Raw genomic sequence first — 22,297 nt, 5'->3', positions numbered from 1 at the left:
CGTACTACTTTATATAGTAGGGAAGTATGCAATTTTGTATGCAGCCATGGACTCTCCTGTTTGCATCTATTTGAAAGGTCCAGTTCCTTGTTTAGTTGCATGGAATAAGCGATAAACTACATTATTCAAATTCATGCTTTTGTCTTTCACAGAAGAAAGTCATACAGTTTTTGTGCAACTTAGGGGATGTATAAATTAAAAGATTTTTTTTATTATTTTTGCATAACTATTTCTTTAAAACTAATTTGTAACCAAGCACAGAAATATTTGTAATGCTTAAAGTAATCATAGTGTGAAAGAAGACATAAATCTTGTGACTACTAAGAGAGTTGACAAAATCTGATTCTCACCTGTCCTCCATTTCACTTGTTCTGATTGCGGATACGCAGACACCTTCTCTTCAGCGGAGGCTCCATTTCCATTGGAACGGTTCCTGTTAATGGGGCTGTCAAGCCACAGGGCAAGATGGCAGCAGTTTTGTCAGCAGGTTTGGGCACGGGCTGAATGACACAGCCAGGTTTGGGCATTAGGGGCAGGGCGTAAGCATGGTCCTCACCAGATGGGGCGTCTTCAGGGCTCTGAGGTTTGTCCTCCCCTGTTCCAGCGGTAATGGCAGACTGGTCATTTGAGCTTCTCTTACCTGCCAAGTCTCTATCTGTGGCCAAGCAGCTGTTCTCTTTCAGGTCCTCTCCTTCTAGATCTGCCCCCGCAGGCTCGTCGCACACAGCAGCAGTCCTGCGGCAGGGGTCCACCAGAGGGCGCGGCTCTAACGGGGGCGTTCTGATCGAACTCTCTGCTGGAGGCACATTACAGCTCCCATTAACGATCACATTGCAGGGAGTAGCAGAGCCAGGCTCAGTTTTAGCTGTGGTAGTGTTGCTAGAAATAGTGGAGGTGCTGCACATGATTGGCTGAGAAAGTGGCGGCGTGCCACTGCAGTAGGACGGGTCAGCACAAGGCAGAGCCACACTAGCCAATGGGCTTTCAACATTTCTGTCTCTGTTGTTATCTTCTATCGTACCTATACTAGTACCAGCTGACCCATCCACCTCAGTTTCACTTAAAAGTGCAGGTGGTGGGCTTAAACCGGGCTCTGCTTTTACCTGCACACAGGATACAGCCCTCTGGATCACTAGCTGTTGCCGGGAACGACGACTGGTCGTTAGATCAATGACTCCATCTGCTGGTGTGTCTTTATGGGAGTGTCCATAGCTTTTGTTACCAGAGTTTTCTGTTTTAACCAACAAATCCGCCATGTTTGTCCTGCCCTGGTCCATCTGTTTGGAAAATCTTGGCGAGAGTGTATTTGAGGTGGGAGGGTCTTGGTGAAAGTCCCTCTCTTCCCCTCTGGAGGAGCTGGGAGAAAATGACGGCGGTGCTTTTGAATCGCTCCGCTCGCTCGCAGCATTCGGAAGCGTTCCATCATTTCCTGGTCGGTCACCTGATGCCTGCGGACTGAACGGTATGGGCACCGGAATGGGAATGGGGACTGGTAATGGCACAATCACTGGATAGGGCACTAATAATGTTGGTGGTGGCACTAGGGGGGCCAGGGAAGGCATGCCAATATTCATAATGGGTGGAACTGGGATGTGTCCAGCTGGCATCATGTTAACTGGGGGGAAAGGCAAGGCTGGCATGTGGCTGCCGGGGTGAGGGGGCATCATACCTGGAGGGTTCCCAGGAAGGGTTGGGGTGGAGGACGGGTGTATGTGGGGGGAAAGGAGTGGGCGGTGCATGGGGCTTGATGGAGGGCCCAAAGTCCGAGGAGGTAGTGGCGGTCCAATGCCAGGAATCATGGGATTGGAATGAGGGCTGTTGGGTCCTGGGGGACGTAGGAACGGAGGACGAATCTGCTGCATCATCTGGTGCTCCATAAATAGAGGGAGAGGGACCGGGCCACGGGGTGTCATGACCATTGGCGGGCTGCCAGGTGGCACACCCAGAGCTGGATGTAAACCTGCTATAGGTGGTGGAGGAGGTGGCGGTAACGCAGGGCTTTCATGTGGCCGTGGTGTGGGGATTTTCGTTGATGATGATGACGAGGATGACGAGGACGAGGAGGAACACACAGTTCCGGCTTCAGATGGTGACCCTGATGTGGATCCAGAAGGTCCGGCTACAGTGGTGGCACCCCCTGGTGAAGGTACCTTGCGACTGCGGAGCTCGTTTAGAGGTGCACTCCAGGACTCAGGTGTAAGGAGCTGTACACCTGTTCCACTCTCTGATTTCGTATCACTCGTGGGGTGAGGAGGGTTACACAGACCCCCTGGCAGTGCGGCCTGAGTCTCTTTATAGAATATATCCATCTTATATTGGTTCAGACACTTTGCACTGCAGAATTGGAGCCGCCTCTCACCCGCTCCAAAATCCAGGTATTCCTTAGTGTGGCGGATGTGTTTGCACCAATCGCAGACCTGCAACAAGAACAACCACAAAGTGAACAATATAAACTAGAGATTAATTCTTCAAATGTCTATTTTAAGTATACAAATTCTAATCCAAACACTCTCTGTGGACTAAGACCTCATTAAAAGAGTATGGCTTATCCTTCTTTATGACTTAGAGAGCCATCTAACACACAGTATGCAGAGTGTGTGTGTGTGTGTGTGTGTGTGTGTGTGTGTGTGTGTGTGTGTGTGTGTGTGTGTGTGTGTGTGTGTGTGTGTGTGTTGTAAAGTGTCAGATCTATGTAAGATTATAGGGTTTAGGGGATAAAAGAATTAGCATTAAATATAACAATCCAAGTGTGAAGAGAAATGTGGTTTATGTCATGAAATATTAAAATCAAACAAAATATGAATAATAATAATATAATAAAACATAATAATCATAATAAAAATTAAATATTTAAATGATAAATATAAGAATAAAATACAATAATAAGTACAAAAATGCTTAAGGTGAGTGTAATTTTTAAAATTATTTCTTCTGTTTTTCCCTGATTAACGTTCTCTAACTCTTCCTAACACATTGTCTCTGTGTATTTTTAACACACACATCCTCACACACACAGACACACTCATTACAAGATGTCAGGAGTCAGCTGCCCAAGGCAAGCTGCAGGGTCAAACTGACAGCCACGACTAAAAGGTTTTCCCTTCAAGGGGCAATTATGCATGTGGATTCTGAGTGTGTGTGTGTGTGTGTGTGTGTGTGAGTGTGTATCTGTGGCACAGCAGGTGACACTAACTGAGGAAGACAGTGACAACAGACTGAGATAGACAGGAACGAGGGGCTCAAACCTGGTTTGCGTGTGCACGTATAAGCACGACAGAATAGTAAGCGAGAGGGAACTTTGAGTAATTAAAGGATATGACGTGTTCTGCTAAGACAAAGAATAGAGTAATTTAACGGGGGGACAGACAGGCCAAAACATGGAAAGATGAACATATCCATGAATATCCTATAAGAAAGAAATACTACTAAATGATTAAACACTTGTTCTGTCTCTCTCTTTTTCTCTGACACTCTTTCTGCCAGGATAGTTCTGTCTGTCTAACCATTCAACAAAAGTGTTGATAAGGCTGTCAATCTCCAGAGAGGAGGTCAGTCAAAGTAGTTGAGTGCAGATAGAGAAAAATTTGCCTCAGGCCTGGCGAGTAGAGTACATAGAAAGAGATTTTCAAACATTGGCTTGTCAAAAAGACAGACAAGTAGACACAGACAGGCCTGGCAACACAACTAACTGCATACAGAAGAGGGAATTCACAGGAAATTAATTGTGTAGTTTATTTGTAGGGCTGCACAATGATTAATCGCAATTAATCGTTTGCAAAATAAAAGTCTGTGTTACGTAATATATGTGTGTGGTCTGTGTATAATAATTATGTATATATAAATACATGCACATACATGTATATATTTAAGAAAAATATTATATTTATATATAAAATATTTATATATGTAATATAAAATATATATAAATATGTATATTTATTTATACATGTATATATTTCTTAAATTTATACATGTATGTGCATGTATTTATAATTATTATACACAGAACACACACATATATTACGTAACACAGACTTTTATTTTGCAAACGATTAATCGCGATTAATCGTTGTGCAGCCCTATTTATTTGCATGCATTTTTTGAGATGTTTTAGCTCCCAATTCACTAAAAGATTTTTGCAAGTGTCACGAACGTAGGCCCGTAAGAGCTGTATACCTGTGTAAACCTCACTCTCCTGATCTCAAGAGGCACTTTAGCGACTGACGCTAGAGACTGTGGTCTTTAGCCTCCTTGTTAGAGTGCTCGACTCCCATGCCGGTGGACCCAAGTTCGAGTCCCACTTGGAGAACGGTTACACAAATTAAGTAATGGTGCAAACACACCCCAATACCTGAAATTCTCCATCTTGCAAGTCGATTCTGAGTGCTATATTGTTGTATCTATAATTATTATTATTATAGCTATCCATAACAAGCCTAATTATTATAAAAAGAGGCATGTTTTACACTAAAATATTACTGCTAAAGTGCTGCAATGGTAAATCTGCCCCAAAATCAGGTAGAAACAAAATTACTCTTCTTAATCTCATGCCATAACTACACATATACTGAACACAATGGAAATCTAATAGCTATAAACTCCTATGCCTGCTTATTTTGATATATGTTGTGTTCAAAAGTGTTTACTGTTTACTAATGCATTGGCAACCTTAAACCTTTGATTTTAAAACCAACAATGTTTTTTTTAAAAATGTGAATATGATTTGCCTCAGGCCTGCCTGAGAAATCTGCAGAGACAGAGATTTCTCTTAAGACTAGTGAATTGACTGCCAAAGCCAGAGTTTCACTGAAGATAATGAAGGCATTTATCATATGCCACTATTGTCAATGATGGACATTCATCACACGGTTAGAGAGAGAGAGAGAGAGAGAGAGAGAGAGAGAGAGAGAGAGAGAGAGAAGGAAGGAAAATAGGAAGGATGCAAAAACTGGATCATGTGAAATCACTGGCTTCGAGTAGACATGCTCACATATTCACATAGTCTACTTCCATCCCCTAAAATATTATAATCCAGTAAAAAAAAAAAAAAATACTTAAAACAAAATTAATTTACTGCTTAATATAAGATTAATTTTCCCAATTCGAAATTAATAGTTTTTTTTTTTCTTTTCTTGTTGTATGCACAGCTCTGCTTTATGAGTTTTATTAAGTGTTAACAATGAGATTATGTGGGTTTTGTAATCAATTAACTGCTTTTTTCATTTTTTACAAGTTGGACAAAATTTGTCACCAAAAAAGTCATTCGGTTTAACCAAAATTTTGGTTTTACCGAATGACACTTTTGGTTATACCGAATGACAATATTTTCAAAAAATGCTAACAGGCTGATATTTAACCAGTTAGCTTGCTAGCTACCTAGCAAAAGGACAATCAAACATTTTATATTTAGTACAAGTTTTTAAAATATTACAACATTTTCCATGTTTTATAGCGGTTGTCCCGAATGACCTGATTTTTTCAGGACATGCGTATGAGCAAGTGAAAACATGAATTTTTCAAAGAGTTAAAAGAGAGTTAGTTACTTTGCTTCATGACCATGTGGTTCTTTGCAGGTGTCTGAATGATGTCACATCCTGTCACATGATATTGACTGCATGACTTGATCCAAAATGGTCCCTTTATATTGGTTACTCCGAATGACATCAATGAAATTCTTTTTTCCGGACATTCTTTCTCATTCTTTTCACAAAGCAATGACTTCTACGGATAATTTTAATACCATTTTGCTCTATGTTGATAAATGATGTTATAAAATCATGCCAGAATAAAAAATATATACATTTATTACATTTTAAGATATTTTAATCACAAAATAAAATGGCTGTATTGACCTTTGGACGGTTAAACCGAATGACCTTTTGAAACTTCAAAATATTTAAAATACCTTTACATATAGCAAAATATAATTAAAACGTTCTGGATTCAATAAAAGAGATCTAGTTGTACTACCTTACATACTTTGGATGTCATATCTTTGTTTTTTATTATTATTAAGGCCTTTGGACAAAAAAAAAAAAAAAAAGACCCGTCACGTCATTAACCCTTTTTGCAATGAGGTTTTTGCTTAAAATAAATTGGGTAGCTTCAAGATACATTCTTTGAAAAGTCTTATTATATTACTTTTGCTTTTTGACAACATAATTTTTAGTTTTAAGTGTTTTTTAGGTGTTTTTACTGTAAAATACAGATTATTTTTAATGGAAATTTTTAGTATAAGAATCCATTTAGAACAAATAAATTTTAGCATGACATACAGCAACTGAGGAGATCAAATCAGTATGAATCATTAGACAATCAATAATCCAATCTTACTTGAATTGGCTCGATATGAAAGAAGCTGGCTCCCGCAGGATGATGGCTGACAGATGCCACTCATTCATGAATCGATGTGATTTTCTAATGATGTTTTAAGTTTTAAATATGGAAGCTCTAACCATGCCAGTTAACAAGCACAAACCAGCTCGAGGCGAGCCTGGATATTCTCAATTATAAATGATTTTCATATTTCCTGAGTTTAAAAAGCGAGACAGATGGAGACCACTTAACGAGTCACGGCTCTCTAAGAGAAATTTTACTGCACATTACCCTAATGGACTTCTTTTCTCTCTCTCTCTTTCTCTCAATCCACTGTATCTCACTTTCTCTTAATCTTTCACTCACCCTTATTTTGCTTTGCTCTCTCTCTCTAACATGGTTGAGAGGTAATTACTGTCATTTACTTCTGCTGTAGCCGTTAAGCCGATGTCCGTGACCATGCTGCGAGTAGCTGTACGCTCTTTTACTGTAATTACCTGCTAACGTATGGCTGCCAACTCAATGTTAGAATAGAAGATCTGTGCTAATGCTTTTCTTTTCCCATCACACACACCCTCTGTTCCCAAAATGAGTCTGTTCTCGACCAGCCATATGCTGATTTCACACACACACACACACACACACACACACACACACACACACACACACACACACACGCACACATCCCACTTGTCCATTCATGTGGCAAACAGTAGCATTCAATGCAGATTGACAATGTTTAAATAAAAACATGAAAAATGGAATGTCAGAAATGTATAACAAACTGCTTTTACAGCTAATAAAATAGAAAAGCAGAACACCTCATGACCTAGTCTTGAGTTAACAGAGCATGTGTGATTTGACCAGTCTGGTGTCAAGTGCTAAGTCTTAAACAACAGAAGCTAAAACAATTTTGCAATGCTGTTTTTGCACTATAAAATAATGGCAAGGAATTTCTGGGTCATATTTCACTCCAAAAAAACAAAACAAAAAAAAACAAACAAAAAAACACAATAATTGTGACATTAGTCTCATGACTGTGATGCAAAAAATATAAATAAATAAAAAAATTAAATTGACAAAGATTTGTTTTTATTATACTGATAATTAGCATAAAACTTAGGGATATACACTGTAAAACTTAACGCTCAAAAATAATTAATTGGTTTGAATAGGGCAAACTCAAACTAAACAAATTTGTTCAGTTAAATTAACTTTTCTGAGCATTTAGAACTTTCTTGTTCTTTTGAGTTCACAAACCTGACACATTTTTAGTAATCTGATTTGTTTCACTGTTTTGAGTTTTATGAACTCGTTTCTTTTAAAGCTACAGTCCGCGATTTTTCCTCTTTGTCGCCATCTCTGTTTAAAACGTGCAATTGCAGTCATATGCGGAACAGTTATCTGTACGTGCGTTACGGACTGCAGCTTTAATTTAGACAAACTTAAATTTACCTGAAACTGGGCTGGGATTTCTATTTCTCATGAGCAGTGCGCCAAAATATAGCGCCATTGTGCTTTGGGCAACCCGAGTAAAAAATGAAATCTGCCAGTTCTGCTTACTTAAACTTTGATTTTCTTAACTTAAGGAATTTGATGTAACTGATTACCTCAATTACCCAATTTGTTACAGTATATATTAATCTTTGTTAATGTTAGTTAATAAAAATCCAGCTGTTCATTGTTTGTTCCTGTTAGTTCACTGTGCATTAACTAATGTTAAGAAATACAACATTTGTATATTTATTGAAAATTCTTAGTTCATGTTAACTAAAGTAGCTAACTAATGTTAACTAATGAAACCTTATTGTAAAGTGTTACCAAGTTAATATTTATTAAAGATAACCATTAAAAACACTTATTTAATCATTTAATATCACTGCAAAATATACATTTTAAAATACTGTATATAGTCATACAGTGTGTATGTATATATATATATATATATATATATATATATATATATATATATATATATATATATATATATATATACGGAAGAGGATTAGGGCCAAGCAATAATAAAAAATAAAACCATCTCGAGATTAAACTCGTTAAATTACGAGAAAAAACTCGTTAAATTTAGAGAATAAAAGTCGTTAAATTATGAGAACAAATTACTTAAATTATGAGAATAAAGTCATTAAATTACGAGAACAAACTCGTTAAATTTCGAGAAAAAAGTCGAGATAAAATGTTGAGAATAAAGTCATTAAATTACGAGAATAAAGTCAGTAAATTATGAGAAAAAAGTCGTTAAATTACGAGAATAAATTTGTTAATTTAATGACTTTATTCTCAACATTTTATCTCGACTTTTTCTCAAAATTTAATGAGTTTTTTCTCGAAATTTAACAACTTTAATCTCGAGATGGTTTTATTTATTTTTTTATTATTGCTTGGCCCTTATCCTCTTCCGTATATATATATATATATATATATATATATATATATATATATATATATATATAATCCCTAAATTCATCTGTAGCATTTAAAATTACAGATTTTAGTTTTTAGTGCTTCTTTTTTCATACATTTCTTTATGGAATTTTTATATCGACCATTAATCGTTTATCAGCCATAACATAAAAATAATTATTGGTTTATCAGTATCGGTTAGGATTTTAATATTGCTGCATACCTAATAAAAATAATGTCACAATAAAAAAAAAAAAAAAAGTGCTTCCAAAACATATTAACAACAACGACAACAAAAATTATAATAAACAGGTCAAAAGTTTTGTTCACACCATATTTCAGAATTAAGACTTAAGACTTTCAGACATGGTCACAATCACACCATTCTTCTAAAATCTAAATCATTTAATCAATATGCATATGCTGTTTCTACATCTCTAATTTTGGGGTGTTAAATGGTTTATATCTTACAAGCACATCGCTGTTTGTCTTGAGGACAAGTCTGGGCGTGTCTTTGGACAAGCTGTGGTGTGGAACGCCCTCCTCCTCTCTGGCCTAAAGGAAAAACATAATGTCCCTTTTTATGCATGGCCAAAACTGAAAATAAACACATACATAACAGATGTAGAAAAGAAAGAAAGAATGATGTGAATGAGGGAATGGAGTGAGAGAATAAAAACAACATGTGCTGACCTGAAGAGACATATATAGAGAAAAGAGACATTCTGTGTGTGAGTGTGTGCTTGTGTGTGTACAAAATCTGTCTGTAATCCAAGGTTATATTGTGTAATAGTATGGCAGATTGAAACTAGAATTCTTTTCAATTATATAATATACTTGAACACCTTGAAATATAGCAAAAGCAGAAAAAAAATGAATTCAGAAATATTCTAGAAAACTGGGGAGAAAGCAGTGCTACAACACAACACTATTGAATAAAATAAAATTTACTGTCATAAAATAACACTGAAAACTGATCTTAAAAGAAAACAATGCGGTTTACTGTGTATCCTTCATATTCTCAATGATTTATTCTCTCTGAGCTGTCTGAGCATCAATGCCACTGCTGACAAACACCTCACACACAAGAACATCAGTCTGCGCATACACACACTTGTGCCATCTTCAGTCTTTATTTTATGTAGTAGTGTCTGTGACCCCTCTGGACTTGAGCCAACTCATTTACATATAGCACTAATGAGGCTGCATACTCTCTCTCACACACACACACAGGAATGGCATATCCGCAGTCTTAATGACTTGAGGCATGATGTTGCTCCAAGAAATAACCACACACAGCATTCATTTACACTGTGAAGCCTCTTTCATACACACAATCACACAGATAAAGCCACATGCAGACACACAAAACTCAATGTACCTGACGTCTTATTAAGTAACTAAAAACTGCAGAGCTGCAGAGATGGATAGTATAGACAACTCTGTGCCTCCATATTGTAAAACATGCCCCAAATTGTAGCAGTTTGTGTGTGTTATGCCACCTGGGCTTTAGCATTTCAACCACATCTCTGCCAGCCACCATCTGGGCATCACACAACCCAGCCCAGGTGTGTGTGTGTGTGTGTGAGAGAGAGTTTTGCACATTGCCAGGTACAATGTACTTCTCCAAGGACATGGACGGGAACACATATGAGGCACATTCTGGAACGCAAATTAACACACGTTGGGTTTTTGGGTTTTATGAGGACTTTTATACTGTACATTATCTGTCTGTCTGTCTGTCTGTCTGTCTGTCTGTCTGTCTGTCTGTCTGTCTGTCTGTCTGTCTGTCTGTCTGTCTGTCTGTCTGTCTGTCTGTCTGTCTGGTCACAGTGGTTTTGGCAAGTATCACTGAAAAAATTAACTTTTACTGTTAGTTTCACTCAATGCATCCTTGTTCACATTACTTAACTCATGTAACTACATGAACTTTATTTAACTGAGTTGTTTCTACTAAAAATCAGTATTGTCAGCATTGTTCAGTCAACTTAACATTGCTGAGTAAAACGCACAAATTAATGTTGACATAACTAACTGGGCAGTGGATCAGTAGTTGCCAGCATGCTTTGCAAGGGACTAGGGGAGTAAATTTAGAGATTAAAGTGTAATTTTATGCATTTTACAGTAAAGGGAAAGATGTTGTTAGTTTAAGTTAGTGTGTAATGTTTAGTTATGTTGGACATTGAGTTTCTGTAATGTTTTTGAATTTTGTGGTTGAAGAAGAGTGGTGCCTGTGTTTAGGCTGTGAGTACTCATATACATGTTTATAGGACGGTATTCTAGCTCTCAATTAAATTGAGTTTGTTCAACGAGTTACTTTTTGAGTGCATTTTGTAGAGAAAATAGTTAATTTAATAAGGTAAATTAAGCCAATGTGTAAACTGCACATATAAATATTATGTGACAAATTCAAATGATTTGTATTTACTCAAAGAACTGTTGTCAGCTTTACTTAAATTTCTTTTGTTCATACAACTAAATTGTTATTTGTACAAACTCAATTTAGTTGTGTGGAACAATTTGACGCTGCTTTTTCAAGTAAAATCCAACAATTAATTTTTTTTTGAGTGTAAGACATGTTTCTAGATCAACATCTTTTGTCAAAAATCATAGTCCTACACTTATCCCTACCCATAACTTATCCCTAAAATCAGAGAGAAATGATAGGTGAAATAGAATGGTGTAGAAGCACCTAACCCTTGTTGTAAGCCTAAACTTAACATTAATTCTAAAACTATCCCTCAAGTCTGATTGGTTGATTGGAATGTTGTTCCAGGATCGACACGGATGTTGATCCAGGAACATGTTCTATTTGGTGAAATCACATTCACTCTATCGGTCTGTCTGTCTGTCCGTCTATCTGTCTGGTTTTACTATGTTATATTGGTAAAGCAATGCATTTGGCAGTTATCTCCTTAACTCTATATAAGCATTTCTCCACTGCTCTGACATGTTGCCCAGGGTGCGTCCACTAATACGTCCACTAATATGTGTAAGTCTATGGATGAGTGTGAGAGTGATTTCAGAGAGTGTATGTTTGTTCTCTTGGCTAGCAGCTATGAAATAATCACCCTGCACCATGAGTCACAACGCCATGGCAACAAGACCTCAGGAAGCGGAGGCCCAACAGCTTCCAACACGCACACACAGACACATTGTTAAAGAGTTTGTTTCAGAGACAGAGAAATTGTATTCCAATGTTCAAAATAGCTGAACATTTGTAAGTCCTGCAGTAACTACGTTAATGGTTATAGATGCATGTTCGCATTTGTTATGAGTGTAGTAATGAGATGTGTGAATATAAATCAACATCATCGTTTACCGGCTGATAATTTACGCTCCGTCAGATTTTAACACTGTAATCAAATTTAACATTTAAAAGAGTTACAATTTCTCCAACACCTGACACACACACAGACAGGAACACACTGCAGGATAAAAGCACAGGCAGAATGAAGCATGAATGGATCAGATGAAGAACACAATGAGAAACTCAAGAAAGGGATGTTGTGGATTTAGAATAAATTAACCGGTAAAAATTCAGCACACAAACACAATGAATTGTTTCAGTATTGGCCTAATGATATTTTGTGTCCCATAAATGAAAAACCTAACACTCACACAAACGTTTTGCATTTTTATACTTTTATAAAGACATTATGTAGTATGTTTTCGACACTGACTGTTCCCACAATGTAGATGATTTTCTACTTTACTATCCTTCTTCAGGTTTTACGATCTTTCATATTCGTTTTGTTCTCTCTTTATCTGATCTTAACATCACTCTGTATGCTGACACACACACACACACACACACACACACGTTTGTTTTTGTGAATTGTGGGACATTCCATAGGCATAATGGTTTTTATACTGTACAAACCGTATTTTCTATCCCCCTACCTCTAAACCTACCCATCACAGAAAACTGTGCACATTTTTACTTTCTCACAAAAACTCATTCTGTATGATTTAGAAACCTTTTGAAAAGTGGGGACATGAGGTAATGTCCTCATAAGCAAAGTCCCTTTAAGACAAGTCATTTCACTCGGCAGCCATCTTTGAAACGCCTCTCGGGCATCCTGGGCATCATGCAATCACTTTGAATGGGGAAACATCAAATTCTCCAAAACTGTTACGATTAAATTTCATATTTGAAATCACCAATGAAATCTAACAACAACCGGCTCATAAATTTAGTTTCTAAACACTGTAATCATGACAAAAAAAATTTATTTTTGAGGCTGGATCAAGCTAATGCGCATGCGCAGACCTAAATGCGCGTCTCTTCGGAGGCGCGCGTCTGACTGTTTCTATAGAAACCAGTGATTCTAACGGCCGCTGAAGTGACGATGACTTTACCAGTCGGCGATTGGCTCTTATTTAGAAGGCGGGACTTATTCCGCCATATTGCGCGTTACACTTTCTCCCATTCAAAACAATACGAGTGACACGTCTTGTGTTATTCTATCTATAGTCTTTGTCATAAGTCACCCTCTCCTTGTAATACCTATGTGATACCCATGTCATTATACAAATTTGTGTCCTGATATGTCACAAACACACACACACACACACACACACACACACACACACACACACACAGAGCATATGGTCATTCAGTCTACATTTTTTCTCTTGCTCTTATTGGCAGAGCTGCATTTAATTCTGTTTTATGGCATGAAGCACAAACTGGTCTGACTGTCTTTGAGTCCATCTGCTAGGCTGTTTAAAAAGGGTTGTTTTGCCCAGATGTTCAAGTTCATTTGTAGCCTACATGTTTTCTTTAATGACTCTTTCTCTCTTTAACACTAACATTTTTATTAATTCATTTGACAGTTTTGAGGTCATGTCTACACTAATGATAACAACGTATTTTTGAAAACAATGTATTTTGATTTATACCATGATACTTAATTATTACCATTATCATTTACTTAAGCAAAAAGCAACTCAAGGCCATGTATTATAGTGATTGTACTATGAGTAAAGGATTCCTAAATGGTAAAGTCACTGTAATGCAGCTTGTTTTTATAAAATGGTGCCAACCGCATTATGATAAAAGACTCCAATGTTTAGTAAATAGTTGAATTTAGAGCTTACAATGCCTAGTTTTACTGTGCATCATGTCTCCTGCATATCATTTCCATGCATATTCCCATTCATGTGACACCGTGTTTAACAGTACTAGACATTAGGAAAATATGACAATAAATTCTGTCACATTACCTTGCTAAAAATCATTCACTATCCTTGTCTTGTTCTACAAAAAAAAAATAAAAAATTGTATAAAATACTGTTCAGAGAAAGTTTTCAATGAAGAGTTAAAGTTTTAAACTAATCAAATTTATGCAATTTTGCCTATAAGGTAAACATATATTTTAGGATGTTTATATATTTTTAATATAGGATAGGCCTTATTTTTGCATTGTAAATAATTGTCTGACTCAGCGTGTCACTGACAAAACATTTAAAAAAATAAAACGTGCATATCTTACTGTTTCCTTCAAAATCTATCCTTCAAATACAAAGGTATTTTTCATAATATTGGGAAGACCACAAAAGGTGTTATCTTTAGGCTACTGTCTGTCTGTGCACGACACCAACAGCACAACTGTGTTCAGCAGAGGTTGTACAGTACTGTGTACAGTAGCTACTCGTCAGACGCTCACCGAGTGATCCCTTCAGTGTCTGTCATTATGCCATTATGTAGCTAAGCTATCTGCTTAGACAAAGTGCACATCATTGATCATTATTCATGTGAAAATATTTTCTGTGGCTGCTATTGAGTTCTACATGAGTTCTGCTATTTAGAACATAATTTAAAGCGGAATTATCGTGCACCAAGCAAACCTTGCAGTAGTTAAAACATTAAAACACAGCATAAGGAGAGTGGCACAAATGTGGAAATTGAAATGTTCAAATGGAAAACAGAGTTTAAAATCATTCTACTTCATAACTTCGCTCACTCCAGTAAAAGAGTGCGTACGCATGGTCTAGAGCTCCCGCATGGTGAGCACATAGTTTATTTTTTATAAATCCCAATATGTGCATGGAAAATCGCAACGTTTCGTACGCAACGTTTATACATCAGGCCCTAGGTACATCACAATTATTGCATGTCTGAAAACTGTAGTAACTCACCCAAAACATTTAATTTAATTGCTTCTAAACCTACACTGTAAAAAATGACCGTGATTTTAACAGTAAAAGACTGTAAAAATGCTGCGGTGAAAAACTGTCAATTGGTTTACAGAAAGTTTCCATACTATATACGGTGAATAACTGTAATAGATCTAACGGTACATTTAATGTAATTTTACGGTAACATACCGTTAAATTCACAGTTTTTGGAAGTGAAAAATAACAATTCATTGTAAAATTTACAGTAAAAAACCATAAATTGACATTCCCACAATTCCCTGCGTGACACTTCACATTTGATATATTTTCATTGAAATAACTCTGTTTCTTCTTAGTTTTTCTCATTTTTTCTAATCAGTTATGTACATGAGGGTTTTATGTTACATCTAATGTTGTTAAATTAATGTTTATTGCATTTTTAAAATTTCATGCATGTTACCATGATGGTTTAGTATTTGACACTGTGTTCACCTTCTATATATTAGTATTGTCCTTCTCAGCTTGTGGAAAATCTGCTTGTGATGAACTTTGATTCATCATGTGACTCTTATCACCACTGTGTTTGGTGACTGTCAGTGTATTATAAAGGTACAAAACAGATATTAGTACTTCATTAGATTGGTAAATTAACATTATATCAGTTGATGAAATACGTTATTTTACCGTAAATTTAACAGATTTTTTTTTTACGTTGCTACTGTATTTTTTACGGTAAAGTTCTGGCAACCACAGCTGCCGGTTTTTTACCATAAATTTTACTGGGATTTTTTTACAGTGTAGTTATTGTTTCAGAATATTGACCAATGCCACCAAAATGATTTTTTTTATGTCATCATGTGAGCCATACTGTTCAAAATGTTTTTTTCACCATGTCAGTCCTGGAAATACTAAAAGTGTGAAAAGTTAGGTACAAGTTTCATCTTTGTTTTATTTATTTATTTATTTTGATGTCACTGACTGTCAGTTTTGTCTAGCTGAATGTTATGGTGTATCACTATGAGTTATTTAGATACAGATTTCAAGAAGGTTTACTAGGAAAAATCAATAGTACACAGGAAAACCTATGCACATTTATATAAAGTACATTTATTTCTGTAGCAATGCGTTACATAAGCGTAAACAGAAAACTTTACATGCCATAAATATTTATGGAATATACATATGTCTGACAGATTTTGATAACTGAATGATCATTTTGCATGTGCTGGCTCAAAGGATGAAATTATATCTAGAAGTTGTGAAGAGTATGACAATCTCACTGAGAATCAACAGCAGTTTTTTCGTGCCAAACAAAAAAACAAACAAACAAAAAAATGTGCAATTTGCTTAACCAAATAAAAAAATCAAATCTTGTGTGAACAAGAAACAAATTGTTTGGAGATCTGAACTTAGTGTTTTGAGAAAAAAAATTTGAGAACTGATCCAAAGAGGTTCAGAAAAACTTTAATAAGAAATGCTCCTTAAAGGGTTAGTTCACCCAAAAATAAAATTTCTGTCATTAATTACTCACCTTCATGTCGTTCCACACTCGTAAGACCTTCATTTATCTTCGGAACACAAATTAAGATTTTTGATGAAATCTGAGAGGTTTCTTATCCCCATACAAAGCAATGTAATTACCACATTCAAGGTACAGAAAAGTAGTAAAGACATCGTTAAAATAGTCCACATGACTACAGTGGTTAAACCTTAAGGAGAGACACTACAGGCAAAAACACTGTTTTTTCAGGCACCTGCAATTTTGAGATTTTGCACTTTTTGGCTTTTCATAAAGTGTTTTTTCAGACTGGTGGAAAGAAAACATCCAAAATACACTTTTAAGTGTATATTTTATAGCACTTTATCTATGTGCATCTATAGATTTCAATTACAGTAAATATCTTTAAAGGCCGTTTTTTCCTGCTCTGAGTCAGAAATGTCCACTTCAGCAGAACTTATATACACCAAACTTTACTGTTTTATTCCTATTTATATTCTGAAGGTTTTTACAGAGGGGAAAAAAATGGTGAAAATATTTTTTTTTTTTTTCTGGCTGTTAAATAAATTTTCTAATTTATGGAGTGATAAAAAGAGATATCCAAAATTCCCTCCATAAAAACCTTTGAATTTAATATGTCCAAAAAATTAAACAAGAATTTTAAACCTGACGTCATCCAATATTCAGATTTTTGTTCTAGAAATGTATGCATATTAGCGCATATTTAATTAGATAACGCCTCATTTGCATATTTAAACATTAAATTTTAGAAAACTTGTAATACAAAAAATGTTTGCAATTTTTAATGTAATCAATCACCTGGGGTAGTATGGTGATATCTATTAGTTAATTTTTTTACCTATTTTGATTTTTTTCTATTCACCTGGGGTGTCTCGCCTTAATGTTATAAAGCGACGAGAATACTTTTTGTGCCCAAAAACAAAACAAAAATAACAACTTTATTGAGTCGGCATTCTGATGTAGAAGCCGGCATTCTGGAAGCACTGCAATGTGTCTACAATGTAAACAGCGTAAGAAACTGACAGGGAAGAGAAGAAATTGTTGAACAAAATCAGAAACCTCTCAGATTTCATCAAAAATATCCTAATTGTGTTCTGAAGATGAACGAAGGTCTTACAGGTGTGGAACGACATGAGGGTGAGTACATAATGGCAGAAATTTCATTTTTGGGTTAACTAACACTTTAAGCACCAAATCATAATATTAGAATGATTTCTGAAGGATCATGTGACACTGAAGTCTGCTGAAAATTCAGCTTTTCAAATTCCATTAAATTCATTAATTCTATTAAATTCCATCAAATTAATAATTACATTTTAAAATATATTAAAATAATTAATAAATTGTAATAATATATAATAACATTACAGTTTATTTGGTCAAATAAATGCAGCCTTGGTGAGCATGAGAGACATCTTTCAAAAACATTTAAAATATATATATTTTTTACAATATATAAAGTGTGGCTTCAAATACATTATTGTTTTTACAACTACAACAAAAAGGCTACTCCAGTAAAATATTAAGGACACAAATGTTTATTAAAATGTATTTTAATTAGTGAATTTGTAAAGTCTGAACTGTTTTATAAAATGGTACTTCAAAGTCCTGTACTTCAAAATACCATGTTCAAAAGTGACTTTTCCAACATTGTCTGTGATATATTCTCACTATAATTGTGATTTCCTAATGCTGAATGCCACTGAAGATCTACAAGAAATGCTCTCTGCAACCGAGTTAGAGTGACCCAAGTTCTTTCTACTTATTCAGCCTTGTTTCCTAGTTTCAGTCCAGAACAAATCACCATATATGGACACACTTCTCTGTATTCCAAATATTCTGTTACTCTAAGGTTTCATGAGGCTAAAAATATCTTGTCAAAATTCATTAGCTCAGCACCTACACACACACACGCACACAAATCTGAGGATTTGGGCACCGTAAAATGAGCCCATCGTCTGACACAATAAACACAATACAGTAACAATACTGTTTTTGTGTGCGTGTCTGACAGAGGTTTACCACATTTCCTCTGAGGAGGTCACTCCTTATTCACACACAAAACAAACACACACGCACCTTTAATGGGGTGGAATTATAATCACCTGAAGCAGCTGGTGTGAGGATGTTTCACTACCCAAGGTGGGCCGGTGGGAGGATAGAGAATAAAGATACGTATGCACGTGTAATATGCTTTCTCTTTTTCCGTTTTGAGTTTTGCAGATGTAGCAGCTGCAGGTATTTACTGCAGTAACATCAGACCCACCGCCCCACAGCCCCTCCCAGTGTCTCATTTCACACACACATACTCGACACTGCTTATCTTTGCAGCTGACCTTGTGGTGGAAATGACAAAATGGAAAGAGAAAATGTTTATATAATCTTAGAGCGTAATAAAGTTCCCTCACCTAATGAATTATAGAAATAAAGGTGGAGTCGCAGTGGTGGCAGAACGCCAGGAGAACCGTCAAAGGAGCGAAGTAAACAGCTTTATGATTGGTGGGATGAAATGAACATGCTCCTGCCAGACGTTCGTTTGGCATTCCACAGACGTGTCTCCTCAGAGAACCAGATACGGCATCCAAACGTCTACAGACGTGCCAAAGCGACCTCACAGTTTACACTATAATAATCACAGACTACACTGATCGTATCACATGATGTCATCCAGCACTCACTGTTCTCTTCGTTATATGCGAGTAAATAAATTACGGAAATCTGGACTCTAATAACATTTAATGACTCTAAGAAATCTTAATAACATTTTTCTGATAAAAACACAGACAATGAAAATTAGAAAGCAGATCACACATCAACCCGTTTCACTCCAGCAAGGTTGGATCAATGTTCAGGTGAATCTCACAAAAACATGTCCAGGCCACATTCCTCCAATGACTTCCTCTACAGAAGTTGAAACAGTTTGCACAAACTGTTGCAAAAAATGACTATGCAAATGTATAAAAGGATGAATCTCTTAAAAGGTGGGGTAAGCCATATTTCAAAAACACTGATTGGAAGTTAGCCAATCAGCATTAGGGGGCGTATGACGAGAACGGAGCAAGAGGGAGATTTGAAGAAAGGCTGCAGAAAGAGAGATGAGACAATACAAAACAGCTCACAACGAACTCTTGTTTGTGTTTACTCTTGTGTACTGTACATTCAATTTTTGTGTTTGCTTGTCATTCGTTCATCATCTGCGCTTTATTTTTCGTGAAGCTTTATTTTGTTGCGCGTCAGCTGTGATAAACAGACATCCACTGGCATTGCGTGTGTAACAGTGGCCAGATAGTGAGAGTTTTGCTGTTAAACCACTGCACACTGATGACCGCTAGAGAATGAGGTGTTTAGCGTCATTGTTAGTGCACTAGCCTCGCATGCCAGCAGCGATCGGGGTTTGAGACCGATTGGAGCAGGGTGGTTAGGATTGGAGGGTGCATTTTGGAGCAATGAAGAGAGGGGTGTGTTTGTTTGGGTTGATTTCAAATATCAACAATGTCCAACAGCGTTTTTGAAATATTGCTTACCCCACCTGTAAAGTCCAGGTTACATTCCACCACAAAATCAACAACAAAATAAATAAACAAAAAAAATCGTACTGATATTTGTTTTTCATTACATGTTAGCACATTTTCCCCACAAAAATCTCTTTACGATAATATATCCAGGTATTTTTGGGTAAATTTCATTAGATTATCATTACTGAGGTGCAATGAATTCAAGGCATAAATACTACCATGATGTATAAATATTTTACAGTTTAAATTAATTGTTTTACAATGAGAATGAGACTTTTTTCACTATGGTAATTATCATCAATGAGGTGCTTAATTAATGCTCAACTGTCATAAAATGTCAGAATTAATGGTCAATTAAAATAGATTTCATTTTTTATGACCATTAATTTTTCAACAACAAAAAAAAACATTATTTATTTTTTTATTTTGGGATGAAATATAACCCAAAACTATGAAAATGGCTTTACTGTTGTTGTGAATTCATGGAATTCAAAGTCCTTTTGTGTTTGTGTACATTTTTTCCTGCACTTTTACTTACTTCTGTCTGTCTCTCTTTCATTTTCTGACTGATTTATTTCTTTTTTAAAGAAAGGAGGTGGTTTTCAGTAATACAATATATGTGTACATATACATCTCTGTCTGTAAAAATCATGTTCATATGTCTTTTACACATTTCACACAGTGTAATCTTAACATCTAGAAGTCTATGGTTTCTACAGTCAAGAAAAAATAAATGTTTTTTTTGTTTTGTTTTTTTTCCTCATTGTTTTGCAGATCTATGAGTCTCTATGTCCCTGGGCTTCTACACTGCTCAACAATTCATTTAAATTGTTTGTGTCTGTTTTGTGTATCCACCTGTTTTTGTGTGTATGCATTGTGTATGGTAGCGTCAGTAAAGCTCTGGTCATGTTTGCTCTTCATGCTGTCCACTCTATCCTCAAACACACCACACACTAAGCGAGGGGTGGCTGTGAACAAACATGCATGCATGTGGGAGTGTGTACGCATGCATGTGAGACTCTTGTGTGTGTACGTATGCATTATAGTGTATTTGTGTGTATGCTTTTCTATGCATGTGTTATAGTGTATTTGTGTGTATGCTTTTCTACGCATGTGTATGTGCATTATATTATGTAAGTCCAGGAGTGTGTTTTCATGCGTCCATGATATTATGAGTTCCATCAGTGTGTGAATAAGAGAGTCTCTAACACACACGAGGAGAGGAGAAATCCAAACACAGTATACTTACACTGCAATTCCTCACATATCCAAGCTTAGATAGAAAAGAAAACACACAATCAATATCCATCTCACTCTGATGGCACAAGGTCTAAATCTAAATGAGGTTCATTGCTGTTATGCTGTACTTTGCTATACTTTTTTAGCTCTGTAATAAAAAAGAGAATATTCTTGTGTTGTACTTTAAGTAAATCAGATTTTCAGAAATATGCCCTGGTAAATTTCAGGCACTTACACATTATTAATCATAGCTTAATTATTAACAGAATTGCAAGAAAATTAACAGGATGGACTTAAAGTTAGCAACTGCTCTGTGAGGGATTGAGAGCTAGTTTATAATTTCGGTAATTTTATCAAACAGGGTGAAGTGATGTGATGTTGGTGTTGTTTTTCCACCCAAAATTATTGCATTTTCTTAGTTAAAAGTAATATATTCTGTAAATAATATAAAAAACTAAAACGATGTAAAGTGACATATGATAAAAGAAAACTAACCAATATCTCCATCTTTAAAATTGTGAGATTAAAATGCAGTTATGTTTGATGGGGACATTAAAATGTACTAGGAATAACCCATGCCATCAGCTTGTCTTCGTGAGCCAACAATGTTCAAAAATATCAGTGAAGTACAAATACTAACAAATGAAAAAAAAAAAACATATTTGGTGTACCATCTGATCAGAATAATAACCTAATAAAACATAGGCTAGTGGGAAAATGACTGGAACTGTTATGAGTGAGCAGCTGTGTCTCTGATTACTAAAGATATGTGTGTAAAATCTACAAGAAAAAAAAATGTCTCATTTAACAGAGTAAGAGTTATTTAAAATTTTGAGCCAAAGAATTTAGTAACACTGAACAAGGTTAAGGCAGAACAAAAGAAGTGACATCAGACAGAAGGAGCCTGATTGGCTGAGAGGACAGGAAGAGGCGGAGACTGGTCATTTACCTTGTTGCGTTTGAAGTAGGCACGTCGACAGGCAGCGAAGCATTTCTCACTACAGAAACTCTTCAGTTCAGAGCCCATACTGAGAGAATAACGCTTCACTCCCACCTTCTGACACCATGCACACATTATCTGAACATTAGAAGTGTCCTCCTCTGAGAGAGAGAGAGAAATAAAGAAAATATAAGGATCTATTTGAAACATAGTCAAATGTTAGAT

General features: G+C 36.0%; 1 protein-coding gene across 7 annotated transcripts in view; it reads right to left on the bottom strand.

Annotated features, from left to right (window-relative positions):
- Positions 1 to 22,297, bottom strand: part of sobpa (sine oculis binding protein homolog (Drosophila) a) — a 47,219-nt gene that overhangs the window by 3,614 nt on the left and 21,308 nt on the right. For 3 of the 7 annotated variants that reach the window (XM_048205341.1, XM_048205343.1, XM_048205348.1), the window contains 4 exons: positions 22,082 to 22,233; positions 21,143 to 21,166; positions 9,208 to 9,291; positions 351 to 2,417 (listed from right to left, as the gene is read on the bottom strand). In XM_048205341.1, coding sequence (XP_048061298.1) covers positions 363 to 2,417; positions 9,208 to 9,291; positions 21,143 to 21,166; positions 22,082 to 22,233 — 2,315 coding nt within the window. In that variant the 3' untranslated portion in view covers positions 351 to 362. The remainder of the gene's footprint in view (positions 1 to 350; positions 2,418 to 9,207; positions 9,292 to 21,142; positions 21,167 to 22,081; positions 22,234 to 22,297) is intronic. The other 4 variants (XM_048205342.1, XM_048205345.1, XM_048205344.1 and 1 more) reach the window with 3 other exon arrangements.

Source organism: Megalobrama amblycephala, linkage group LG10 (genome assembly GCF_018812025.1).
Source record: "Megalobrama amblycephala isolate DHTTF-2021 linkage group LG10, ASM1881202v1, whole genome shotgun sequence".
Classification (NCBI taxonomy): domain Eukaryota; kingdom Metazoa; phylum Chordata; class Actinopteri; order Cypriniformes; family Xenocyprididae; genus Megalobrama; species Megalobrama amblycephala.
This window is presented reverse-complemented; position numbering and strand designations above follow the sequence as displayed.